The 14256-nt window shown below is 43.0% G+C and overlaps 1 protein-coding gene across 3 annotated transcripts in view; it reads left to right on the forward strand.

Annotated features, from left to right (window-relative positions):
- Positions 1–14256, forward strand: part of DENND1A (DENN domain containing 1A) — a 742523-nt gene that overhangs the window by 140827 nt on the left and 587440 nt on the right. For all 3 annotated transcript variants that reach the window (XM_088466860.1, XM_088466851.1, XM_088466868.1), the window contains exon 3: positions 9079–9122. In XM_088466860.1, coding sequence (XP_088322986.1) covers positions 9079–9122 — 44 coding nt within the window. The remainder of the gene's footprint in view (positions 1–9078; positions 9123–14256) is intronic.

Consider the following 14256-nt stretch of genomic DNA (forward strand, 5'->3'; position numbering starts at 1 on the left):
ACAAGCCTACAGATGGCGCTACCTCTGTTGTACTTTGGAAATGTATGTTGTTTAATGTGTATCTTACTTTCCATTATGGTTTTGCATGATGTCTCTATTCCCTGCTTTTGGTCTAAATTACCTAACTAGATGTAGATTTCAGCAAACAATTTTTTAAGTTTAAAAGTTCCCTAATCTCTGTAGGACTGTTAGATACTGTGTTGCAGTGGCAATCTTTCCCTACCCCTTTTTCCCTTCCATATTAGCATCTGGTTAATTCGCAGGTGACCTGCTCACTAAAGCTGCGAGTACAGAGTGCAAGGTGCATCGTGACATTGCTGAAAATGTTCCTACCAGTGCCATGTACATTCATATTTTGTGCTGGACTTAAATGTACACCTACAGTATAGTTATTAAATGATATGCCCTTATGTTGTTGCACTCTTATTAGTTAAATCCCACTATCTGGACCCTGTTGTTATTTTTTCTTTCATTTATTAGATTCTATAGAACAGATGCTCCCCATGTACACCAACATATGTTTTGTGTTGCACCATTACTTGTAAACTTGTAGACTAGTGACTTTCAATGATTTTCCACATGGGTACCCCCTGGCAGCCCATTTGCATTATTTGTAGCCATAACAATTGCAAAGTTAAACATTTCTAATAAATATAATAGCTATTAAAGAAATATTTTAGGCAGTGGAGCCAAGAAGGTGGGGGAGTGGGTACTATTTACCTGAGTCGGCTGGAGGGTCCCGGGTCAGTAGCACATTGGGCAGGTAGAGCGAGGAGACTGCTGCTGCTCAGTGGCAGCAGTCTCCTCAACATGTGCTGGGCTGCGGTGTGTCCAGGGAAGCTGCCAACACTGGATCTGCCCCCTACTTTTAAAAAAATTGTTTTGGAGGGGGCATGGCCTTGCATCCCTGATTTGGCTACCCCCCCCACAATCTAACAGCAAAATATACACTGCGCTATACTCAGGGTGATGCGGTGTATCAGTGATTGGAAAAGGGTCTATACACAGCTGGTTCAATTGATAAATAATTTTACTAATAAAATAGACACAAAGTAATTGACATATAAAAATCCGCTATGGGAAGCTAGAAAGCTGGCTCCGCATGTGTCGAGCTGCACTAGCTAGATGTAGCGGTCAACTAGCTTCCAAGCTTCTAAGAGCAAGCATGTAAACCCCCCACAATCCCCAGTACCTGTGCCCGTCACTGCATTCAACGGCTCGCTGATGTCATGGTCACTAGCTTTGACGTTAGGGGCGCTATGCGATCATTCTTCAGGTCATTGTATTTTCCTGGGCCGTACCTTAATGTAGGGGGGTAGAGACCCCTACGGAACTGCTTTCCTTATGTGTCTAATTATCACCTGGTTGTCTGCTGTCTTCTCCCTGCGACATACCACCAACAGCTCTACAAGTGGCACCGAGTTGCCTACCCTCCACTAATGTCCTCATCCTACCTAGTCTATAATTATTTTTGCTGTGTCTTGTTCCCAAGATAAGTCAGTTTACGATATATATGTTTTATGATATTTCAAGTTACAGTTACTATGTATGTATACTCCTTATGCACTTTGTTCCGTCTTACAAATAAAAGATGATAATAAAAGCAAGGGTCACATTGTTATAATAGTAGTGAGCATGTAGAATACATACTTTTTTGAGCGGGATTAATAAAAATATAATTTAAATGACTTATTTTTGTAAATTTTTTTGTTTTGTGCAGCCTGTATAAGACATTTCTAAAAAAATATTCTGAGGAGGTGGGGTATAATAGTGCATCCCAAGCTAGGGATTAGTGACTCATATGTGTAGACGGGGAAGTTGGGTTTAAAAGGAGAAGGAGAGACTTGTAAATAATGCAAAATTTAATGGGGAGCCAGTAATGACTGCAGGAGACGGGAGGCACTGATGGTATTCCCAGTCACTCTGTGTTCTGTTTATTTAAAAAATGTAACCATTGGTTGAATTTATGCTTTCAGGTTTACAATGGGAACCATCCGTGCATTAACATGCTTGTAAAACAAATTTGGCCTATGAAAACTCAGTTTTCAAGCCAACTCCGAGGAACATGTAAACATTAAAATTAGTCATGAAAGAATTCAATTGCCCTTGAGCTACAAACCCAACAAAATGAAGTGAGCTGTAAAGATTGTAGGATCGCCTCACCCAGACACGATGATCAAAACTCTAAGCTATGAAGTCTGCATCTGTTAGCGATGTGTCCCAAGGCTACTCTTAGCTCACATATTTGCAAGCATTATGATATAGAAGGAGAAGGTGTCTGAGGCTAATTCAGCTTGAACTGCTTTACTCTGCTGGCTCATTCTGTCCCTCTGGCACACAAAGTTACACTGTAGATTAGCTATTGGATGCGCTGGGTGCTTTAGAATACTTAAAAGAGAACTTCACAGATTTTATTCTCTTATTAATAGTTTTCAATTGATAATAAGATGATTTGCAAACTATTGTTATATACTCTTGGATTTGTTAAAGTTTATTATAGCCTGTAAGACAATAGAGAAGGAACAGGTATGTCACAGACTAGTTACTACAATACCACTTGGCAAGCAGCCTTGGCTATAAAGGCCGTAACTAGGGTGGGGCGACATGTGACACGGCACAGGGCACCACAGGGCAGGGGGCGCTGTTTGGGGTGGTCAATTTTCTGTTTATAATCATTCTCACTTGTAGCTTCCTCTTTTTTTTTATCCCTGGCATCTCCTGACCGCCTCATCTCCCCTGTCTCTGACTCCCCCTCAATGTGGCCACCTCCCCAAGGACCTTCAGTCACATCATCCTTTATTTAATACACACATTTTAAAATACTGTCATACCCGGAACTCTAACCCGCCGCTGATATTTACTGCTTATACACTACAAGCAACACTCAGTCGGTGATCTACACTGCTGGCTCCAGGCTTGTGCAGGGCTTTTCTGATGGGCAAGTCCTGCTGCAGGTGCTGCTTCACCAGCGCTCTCCTACATCTAAAGCTGGTGAGTTATATGGCATAATTATTGTGTATCATCAATGCAGCCGTTGGATCCACACTGTATTTGGCAATGATACCTGGAAAACAGTGGTACAACGGGATCGGTATCCCTTCATCATCGTACGGGACAAATCAGATCTGTTATGTCCCTTTCCCATGAGGACACACCCGTTTTTTTTGGGCGCACACCTTATTTACCTATTTGAAAACTGGGGTGGGGGAGGGGGGGTGTCAATGCTCTTTATGGCCGAGGGCACCAACAAGTCTCTAGTTACAGCTCTGATGGCTATTGTCATCTTATACGTGGTGGAAACAATGTTGGTGTACTCTACAAAACAACTAAAAGCTAGCTCCTGAATGTATGTGTGTATTAATAAAAACAAAAAAAAACAAAACACTTCTAAGACCAGTCGTTAATATGACGTGAGCAAGGTACGGTCTTCAAGCCTGAGTAATACTGTTAGTCCTATTAATAATGTAAATAAATGATCCTGTCCAAGTAAACTGATTTTCAGACAAACTCTTTGCGGCGATAACCGTTGCTGCCTGCACTGTTCTTTGTGATACTCAGTAATTATCAACATGGCATTATGGTTCCTTACATTCTTCAATACAGATTTCTATTATTGGAATTGCAGGGGATCTGACGTATGGATTCTTGGGATGCATACATATAAATAAAACAAAATATGACTGGAATTCTACTAAAATATATATTATGTATAAAACACTATAATTCAGGTGTATTGGTAAAATATTAATTATAATGGTACTGTAAGGTGTGGTGCATATATGTTTGACCAGCTTGTTAATGTTCCTGGTTATGGTGAGTATAGGCTCTATAGTAAGCATCACTGTTGTATGCTGTGTGTAGGTGCTTTGTTCAGAAATGTATGATAATGCAATCGCTGCTGCGATTCCACGGGGTTTGCAATTTGCAAAAATATGCTAATGTTTCCAAAGCTTACCCAAGCATAGTGATGCCCACTGCTGCCTTCACCTATCCGTCTGATGTCACGCACCAGCGTAAACATCGGTACCATCGATGCAGATCAGGCAGCCGTGCAGCATATGCAGCAAGTCTGACCTGTCTCAAACACAGCGTCTCTCCTGACACGCAGAAAGCTCAAATGCTGCGAAGGAGACCGCCATGGCTAATTTATCCACTGGCGTTTGCACGGTCAGACACGCCTGCGATTGCCTAGCCACCCCGTTACCTCCACCAAACGCTGACTATCTGTCACTCACGTTGCGTTTGACTCCTCGGTGTGACCACAGTTGCAAAACGATCACTGCGCATATTAAGTGCGGCTTACACACATGCGCAATGGCAGATCGCCCTATCAGCATAAATATCGCCATTGTGTACATCTCCGCAATCGGCCATAGTCTTATGTACTGTATATATGCATGGGATTGATGTGTTGTGTTTATGGCAAGTTAGTGGGGAATTCAGTTCAGCGCGATGGCTGAGCAGTGCACCTGGAACGGTCAGGGTAACACACTACATGGTCAGGATCATTGTCATAAGAGTGCAATGGAAAATTAACGAATTTCTGCAATTCTAAGATACAGGGATGCATGCAGCTTACCATGACCCCAATAAGTACAAAAGATCAGGGGTCGACAAATTTTTGGAAAATCTAGAAGCCAGTTGTAAAGTTTAGGGGCCAGACCACTGTGCCCGGCTAAAATATACTAAAACTTATATAGACTACTACACATACTCCTTAAGCAGCATCGAGATCCCCTTCACGGAGCGGACCCTGACGTCATCAGTTACTGTCCAACGTCATTCCCTACTATCCACATGGATATAGAGGAGGAATTTAATCTAGTGGCAAGCGAAGCGAGCCCGCAAGGGGATACATTTCTTCTTTCAATAGCTTTTATGGGCACCACCCTCGCTGCACCTCACTTCCAGGTCCTTCCCACGAAGGGGAAATATAACCTACCATACTCCTTACCTAGCACCCAGTTCATAATACGCCAAACACAGGAGGGCACCATATTTATAGTGCATCACACACAGGAGTACCCCATAATTATAGTGGCGCACACACACAGCAGTGCCCTCTATTAGTAACAATATTATAGTGGAAGGACATTCTAATTGAATAATATAAGTACTCACTCACAGCTACCTGGAGGACACACTCTCTACCTCCCCAGTCAGCAGTACTGCAACTCCCCAGCGGTCACTCTTCTACTCCTTGCTCTCAGTTCTGCAGATCCAACGCGGTCACTCGCCTCCACTGTACCAGTAATTATTATTATCATTTATTTATATGGCGCCACAAGTGTTCCGCAGCGCCTTACAAAGTACATAGACAAAAAAGTAACCATTGACTTACAATACAATACAATACAATACAATACAGGACATGGATAATAAACATTGCTATATTAGCGACCTTAACGCCCGCATAAGCAGCCAAGTGTTAGTTGCCCTAGTGGCTAGTAAGAGATAAATTAAATTACAGTAGGGAGAAGCACAAGAGGGTAGAGGGCCCTGCTCGAAAGAGCTTAAATTCTTTAAGGGAGGGGAAGGCAAACAGGAGTGACACAGAATGGGGTGGGCGGGGAGAAAGGAAGATGTAGCAGCAAGTTAGGATGAGAGCTGGAAGGCTTTGATGCAGTAGTGGGTCATAAGAGCTCGTTTGAAAGATTGTAGAGAGGTGCAGAGTCTGATGGGGAGAGGGAGGGTGTTCCAAAGGTGGGGAGCAGCACGGGCAAATGTAATGATGCAACTCCCCTCGGCTGCGCAGCCACTCTCTTCCCTGCTGGTAAAACTGCAGCTCCTTGGTGGTCACTGCTCTTCCGCAACAGGAGTACTGCAGCTCCCAGCGGCACAGGCACTCTGCTCCCTGCTGCTGGCATTGCTGCAGCGTCCCGTGACGCAGTTATTCTTTTCCCCACTGCAGACAGTGCTGTTGCTCCCCGCGGCATGAACACTCTCCTCCCCACTGCTGAAACAGTGCTGCATGGTGAAGGACCTGATCTATGATCGGGAGAAGCCACAGTAATTGAAAATGGCGGGCGAGCATTCCTCCCCGCGGGCCGTGAAATACATGCAGCATACCGCCCACTCCTGTAACTACCATTAGGATCTCTTTTTTTTAAGATTTGCCTTTATTTCCAACTTTTCAATAGTACCTGGCGCTTCTAAAATCTGGTCGCCAGAACTAAAATCTTAGTCGCCATGGCGACCTGGCGACCGGGAGTTGTCGAGCCCTGCAATAGATATTGTGATAACATGCAGCAGACAATCCTGCCCTCACCCCAAATGCAGATTTTTCTGCTGTGGTCCAATAAAGACTATACCTTTCTTAGGTGATGTAATGGGACACATAATGTGGCTTAGGTAGCTTATTTGGGAAAATACATTAAAAGCAATTCTTCCTCTTTCAAAGCAAATTAAACCATATCTAACAGCAATGCTAACTTATTGGTATCCTGGTATATGCAGAAGAGCCAACAAAATTTGATATCTTGGTCATCATGGCGACTAGAATTTTTACACTGGCGACTGGACTACAGGAGGTGCCCTGTTCACATATGTAAGTTTGTATCTGTCCTGTTCATTGCAGGCATTGCTTGTCCGGGCTGGGCCTCTCACTGTAGGGGAGCAAAAACTGAGACAGGCTGGCACTCTCTTAAATTGGGTACACACTATACGCTGTGTGTACCCAGTGACGGAATGATACAATGTAATGACATATAGCGTGTGTGTCGTACACACTACACGATCCGGTATACGACAGCATGATATATTGTTACATGCAGCGCAGCCAGGTGCGTCTTTAGAGAGGAGGGGACCCATGTGCATTCCCCATCTGGGGCCCCCTCCTCTCTTCACCGGCGAATGGCAGCCGACTGACGCGGCTTGCCGGCCACCAGAGCATTAGTTGACACTGGGCACTAGAGCGTGCCAGGACTTTTTTTGCGCATGCGCAAAACGCCTGAAAAAGGGCCGCGGCGGCCATTTTTCACGCTCTTTGTACAGCGTTGACACCCAGTGCGGGACCTCGGAGAGGTAAGTTTAAAATAATATGGGTGCATGGTGTGCGGTGCGGGCCCCCCGGGGGCCCGTGTGCACCGTTCACCCTGCACCCATTATAGATACGCCCCTGAGCACAGCAGATGGGATAATACCGCCGTGCATGCTCATTTGGGTGTACACACTATAGGATACACATGATATATCTTATAGTGTGTACCCAGTTTTACTGTACAGAGAAGCTGTAATACATGAAATACATGATCAGTGCTGGGCTAGCCTGTCCTGTTTGAAATTGGACCACCTTGCTTCCACTGCCTGAAATTGCTGCTTCCTATGATGTGACTGGGCGTCTAACTCTTTTTTTTTTTTACATTTTCGTGCCCTGCCTAGCCATAGAGAAGCTTTGGGTATTATTTGCCTGATTACCGCACATGCCCTTTCAATACAATTGGGGTCACTTGTTAGAAATAATGAGTCTGATTGAGATTTGCGTGCTTTAGCATCTTTTGCTGTAGTCGCCTTTGTAACTTTAGACTAATGCTAGTATAAGCTCCTGTCATTTTTCAAACACATCCTGTACAGTGACTGTTAGGAGCAGATTGGTTGATACTTTCTTTCACAATTGTGTGACTCTCCAAGCTTTCATGAATACCCCCCTAAGCACTTGAGTTTTCAACCAGTAATTCAATACACCCATAAGACATAATTCTGTGCACCTGAATAGCCACCGCCCAATACATTTCCAATGCTTTTGCGAGCCCGTGCGTCTCAATCGCGACTGCTCCTGTGTGCGATCGCACATCAGGATTCATGCGCTGTCCAACTTTTTAGCCACTTAGACGCATCCACAGTTGCAAAGCATCAACCATTTGCACAAATATCGGCACTGCATGCGGCTTAAAATCGGGCCCAATGTATATTATTTATTTTAATTTTATAAGAGCAAAGGATAGTACAACACTCATGCTGCCAAGTAATGATGTGAAGGAATATGTTGTATTCATGTAAACAGTAACAGTGTGCTGTACATTAGAACTCTGACTTAATGACACAAGACAAATAGCTATGCCATAAACTATGGCTTCTTCCACTTTTCCATCTTGGAACCAAATTACATCCATGATTAAGATTCAAGAAAAAATAAATGGGTATCTACTTCTTTTACATGTGTACTTTAAAGTCTACAAAATAAAAATATCAAAGTAAATTGCATCATTGGTTCTTTCATTTGTAATACTCAGTAGGTCCTCAAAGCAAGGTTCATGAGGATCCACCCTAAAGAGTATGGCAAGATTTCCGTAACGACCTATATGTTAAGGGCCCTTGCTGTAACCAGTAGCAAGCGATCTTATATTATCTTTGATCACACAAATTAATGTAAATGCCTAGTAGTAAGCTATGGACACAGTGTTATTAATAAAGCCTGCAAGTGTTGGGGGCATTAGTGGCTGAATAGTGTGTTTTTTGCTAAGAGGCTGGAATAAGCAGATTGCCGGGACTGTGCAGCGTATCGGAGGCTATCTGTCATCTTTCTTCCCACAGTCCTCCAATATCTAAACAGACATACTTTATATATACATAAGCACAAACAGTGTGTATGTAATGACATGTTTACGCTGCTGCTGCTGCTGAATGCCTCTGTGTCTTATTTTAAAATAAAAGGACAGATAACAAGCTTGCTGATTTTCCCACGTCCCTGACAGACCAAATGCAGCATTTAGTCCTTACAAAGTGCTTCTGTTGGCCATCTGACAAATGTTTGCCTTCTTAAAAAGATAACCACTTTTTTTTTCTCCTTTGCAAGTCAATTTAAACTGGTTAGTTGTAGTGTCAGGTAACCATTTATATGTAATGGGGCAGCAGAGCTTATTTTAACTTTTATTTTTTGTTCCTCTTATTTCATCTTTCTGGGGAGGCTAAAGGGAGAGTCTCCGAGTGAGTTCTTTGCTTTTTTCTATACAGACCCAGGCTGCCCTCGCAGGATCCCCTGCCAGGATTTCTATCATCTTCTGATCAAATATTAATGTATGATTCTCTGCTTGCTCACTAATCCAAAGCCAATTAATATTATCTGTCAATTATTTACAGATCCTGAGCTGCAGAGGATCTTCCCAGAAGACTTCAGTGACCAGGTTTGGAATGCGTAATTAATTCTACCCCCCCTGCCCTCCCCATTCCTCCTTTTTTTTTTTAATGTGGCACCATATCTTTCCGCCAGATACTTATTTAAAGTGCTGGAACTGCTTTCCTTCAGTAAGCACAGGTGAAAGCTTGATTGCGTGCATGCAGAAGCTTTAGCCTCAGTAAGATGTCACAGGTTATTTGCTAGTTTGTGTCTTCATATTTTTAATGCAGCATTGAAAAATGTACAGAGAGGTATCACAGGGAAAGATGTTCTGATCAGTGTTTTTAGCTTTGTTTAATCAAAGAAACTGAAAATGCACTTGTCTTCCTAACTGCAGAGATTTGTAGGTGTCTGCTTGGTTTCATTATATTTTTGTTTGATAGTCTCATGCAAACAGCCTTTTTCCTGCCGTCTTTTTTCATGGTCATTTCTGTGAAGTGACACGGTCTGTAATTGACACCTATATTATGAAATGTGGCAGCTCCATCTCTGTTTAAAAGTTTACAGAGGAACTAAGGAATAAGAGTGCATGAGAACCTTTGTTTACTACAGATTAAAAAAATGCAATCAATGTAAATTATATTATTGAATATCAATTCCCTTTAATAAATGGGTGTGATATGTCGTCCAATGAAATAACCAAAACTTCTGTATTTTGAATTAGATTACTGAGCTAAAATTCCTGCTAGTCGAACCATACACTGTCTTTTATGCCTGCAATGTTCTTGTACATTAATATTAGGGTCATATTATACGCATACGTCATCCGGTAGTGGAGACATTTTGTGTCTGAACCAGCATTTAGTGAGAGTGCCTCCTATCAATTCATTAGGAATTGGTGGCATTTTTAAAACCGGCCGTATTCAAATAGCCGCGATAAGCCGTTTTCAGCAAAAAGTTTTCGTTGGTGACGTCATTTCGCCAGGCGAAAACTTATCCCCCTATTCAATTCCAAAGACTTTTCGCTGGTGCGGAAAGTCAGTGCATTAGAATAGGCGAAAAAGATTTGCCTATGAATAGGAGTCGAAAAAAGTTCAGAATTGCGGCTTTGTGGTGCACACATCTGAAAGCCCCCCAGCACCCTTGGGCCAGTCCCCCAAAGGTAAACTGCATAAAAAAAAAAAAAAAAAAAAAAACTTGAGAACACCCCAAAAAAGTACTTTCATTTTGGGAGCAAAAAAAAACAAAGTTGGGGGACAAAGTTAAAAACTAGCGAAATAGACTCCAGGGGGGTCCCCAAGTATGCCCCAGATGTTTTTTTGATTGCAGGTGTAAGTACCTTCAGCAGAACTATTCGGGGGTATCTATAGTGATCCCCAATGTCAGTGCATCTTTAGGGGGGTGTAATGCTGATTTCCCCAAAACTGACAGCAGTTTACGCCTGTTGGAGTTTCGCCGGGTCCCGTTTTCGCATCCTTTGCAATTGAATTGGGCAAAAAGTGGTTGCGCACAGGAAAACAGTATTTGCCAAAAACACGCGATGTAGGTGGAAAGTCCGGGAGGCGAAACTTATCCGACTTTTCGCGGCTAATTGAATACTTTTTTTTGTTCTTCTCACCATATGACTTGGGCAGATATATTTTATAGTGCTTAGGCCAACGGTCTAATGCTGGGCATATATCGCAGCTAATACTGGCATTATTGGAACAACATCACAATGTTTGAAGCCCAAAACTGAACGCTTCACCAGATATTGATCCAATCATAATCCATCTGATCCATATCCAATATGTTGTTGATAGATGACCTCTATAGGCTGAGTTTGCGCTAATTTTCTCGCCACATTGATGGGCTCCTGTGATGCTTGAAGTGATCATATCGTTCTTCTTGGGTCAAATTGGATCCTGTCACTATTCGTTCATGTTGAGCCAGCTTAAAAGATCTGTTAGAAGATCTTAAGCCGCGTATCCATATAATGAACGATAATGATATCGTTATCGTCCAGTGGATATGCCGTCAACGACCAGCTATGCACGCTCCCGCAGGTCGTTGATGTCGCTCATCGTCCGAACCTGCTGTCCAACCTGACGATATCGTCAGGTTGTGTATGTTCGGGGATGAGGGTGGGTGCCGGCACTGAACTATATCGTGAATGATATCGTTCAGGGTGTGTGCTCAGTGTCGTTAAGGACATTGAGCACACCACTGCCGGGGACACACTAAACGATATCGCTCATGGAGTGAATCGTGTAGTGGATATGCGCCTTGGTGAATTAACTCGGTAAAGATAACAACCAGTATGCAGTGACTTTCTCGCTGAGGTCAAAAGCAGAAAGTCATTAATGTCGACACCTGCAAAATGTCGACATTGACTGAATGTTTATATCGGAAATTTTCACATTGTCACAATGTCGATATCGGAAATGTTGACAAAATATCGACATTTCCATGAGGCTCAGGGTTAGGGTTTCCGTTAGGGTTAAGGTTCGTGTTAGGGTTGCGGTTAGTATGTAGAAATAGCATGTGTTGACCTTTATAGACATGTTGGCATGTTCAGTGTCGACATTACAACCATTTAGACAGTCTTATGTCGACATTGTGAATGTCTGACAAATATACCAAACCCTTACAACAGATAACAATTAACCACTGTTTTTCTCCTAAATTGTGCTAAAACTCAAACTTTTAAATTATTTAAAAATATTTACTACAAATGGCCTCAATCATCCATGTATTGGTGACAAATTAAAAATAACACCCCCTTCTGTAAGTGTTATACAAATAAAATTATTATTCCTCACTCATGGGAGAGATTGTCTTTCTCTCAAACTTGTCCATACATCCCATCTGTCCTCTGCTTTGTAATGAGCTCCATACTGCAACAATTATCACAGACAATTAAAATGTAATTTGAGGCTTACATTTTGGTTACATAAAGTGGTAAACGTTCTGTTTGTACATTATACTAGCATGTCACCTGCAGTAGTATTGGGACTGTCAGTCATTGTGGTGTAGGAGAACCGCTTGTGCTTAGACAAGGTGGTTTTCCAAGATACACAAGGCCTGGCTTCCCCGCTATTCTGCTATCCATGACAACCACCTAGCTGCTATGACTTTAGGGTTTGCTGATCCGGTATTCTGACATCATGTTGACATTATGATTTCAAAATGGTTAAAATGTTGACATCTGGGAAATGTATTGTCGAAATTATGAAAACGTCGACATTTCATCAGCATCGACATGCTGATTGTTGATATGATAAACACGTGGATATGGATGTCAACATTATCACCACGTACACATTCTTGTGTCAACAGTTTGAATGTCGACACAATCACCGTCGATGATTTATACTGAACGCATGCTGATTTGTATGACTTTTCCAGAGTGCAGTGTTATGCAGGGCTGGTGTCACTGAACTAATCTTCTAGAGCAGGGGTGGGGAACCTTTTTTCTGCCGAAGGCCGATATCACACAGGGGTGGGGCCACAATTGTTTACTGCAATGCCCTGAGCATCCTGAGGATGCTCCGGGGAGGTGTAAGGGTAGCGGTGTGACCGTCTGAAGCATCCTAAGGACGCTCCAGGCGGCACTGCTGCATAGATTCTGGATGCAGGGTGACATTCTGGGCACCCTGCTAGCCAGATGAGTCTAACAGAAAAAAGCTCAGAAGGCCAGACCAAATGATTCCGTGGGCCTTATACGGCCCCCAGGCCTGAAGTTCCCCATCCCTGTTCTAGAGCTATAAGGAGCTCATACTGAGTTGGACGCCGCATGCATCCATAATATAAGCTGTAACAGTAGCATATTTATACCCAAATGTGAGGTCTGCCTCACAATTGTGCAAACCTACTCATACAATGCTCGGACTGCACTTATACATTCCTCTCCCCTGTCCTACATCTCCAAACAATGGTGGCCAGATCTGCATATATATGTAGACATGGGCAGTACATATTTGCATATTTTTCACCAAGCAAATGGATATATGCCCACCTCGGCATTTTGAAATGGCAAAATTGCAAATGTGAATGTACCTAATTGTTCTTCCCAGAGGTAATAATGTATCTCTCTCCTTTATTCACTTGTGCTCAGGTATGGCTATCCCTAAAACCTGGACTGTTAGTGTGTCTTGAGGACTGTGGTTGGGAACCCCTGCTATATACAGTGCATCCGGAAAGTATTCACAACGCTTCACTTTTTCCACATTTTGTTATGTTACAGCCTTATTCCAAAATGGAATAAATTCATTTTTGTTCTCAAAATTCTACACACAATACCCCATAATGACAACCTGTAAAAAGTTTTTTTGTGATTTTTGCAAGTTTAATAAAAAAAAACCAACTAAGAAATCACATGTACATACGTAAGTATTCACAGCCTTTGCTCAATACTTTGTTGATGCACCTTTGGCAGCAATTACAGCCTCAAGTCTTTTTGAATATGATGCCACAAGCTTGGCACACCTATCTTTGGGCAGTTTCGCCCATTCCTCTTTGCAGCACCTCTCAAGCTCCATCAGGTTGGATGGGAAGCGACGGTGCACAGCCATTTTCAGATCTCTCCAGAGATGTTCCATCGGATTCAAGCCTGGGCTCTGGCTGGGCCACTCAAGGACATTCACAGAGTTGTCCTGAAGCCACTCCTTTGTTATCTTGGCTTTGTGCTTAGGGTCGTTGTCCTGTTGAAAGATGAACCGTCACCCCAGTCTGAGGTCAAAAGCGCTCTGGAGCAGGTTTTCATCCAGGATGTCTCTGTACATTGCTGCATTCATCTTTCCCTCTATCCTGATTAGTCTCCCAGTTCCTGCCGCTGAAAAACATCCCCACAGGATGATACTTTCACCACTATGCTTCAGTGTAGGGATGGTATTGGCCTGGTGAAGAGCGGTGCCTGGTTTGCTCCAAACATAACACCTGGCATTCACGCCAAAGAGCTCAATCTTTGTCTCATCAGACCAGAGAGTCCTTCAGGTGCACAGGTGCATTTTAGCAAACTCCAGGTGGGCTGCTATTTGCTTTTTTACTAAGGAGTGGCTTCCGTCTGGCCACTCTAATACACAGGCCTGATTGGTGGATTGCTGCAGAGATGGTTGTCCTTCTGGAAGGTTCTCCTCTCTTCACAGAGGAATGCTGTAGCTCTGACAGAGTGACCATCGGTTTCTTGGTCACCTCCCTGACTAGGGCCCTTCTCCCCCGAT

The sequence above is a fragment of the Taudactylus pleione genome, unplaced genomic scaffold (assembly GCF_031769625.1).
Source record: "Taudactylus pleione unplaced genomic scaffold, aTauple2 ptg000009l, whole genome shotgun sequence".
Taxonomy (NCBI): domain Eukaryota; kingdom Metazoa; phylum Chordata; class Amphibia; order Anura; family Myobatrachidae; genus Taudactylus; species Taudactylus pleione.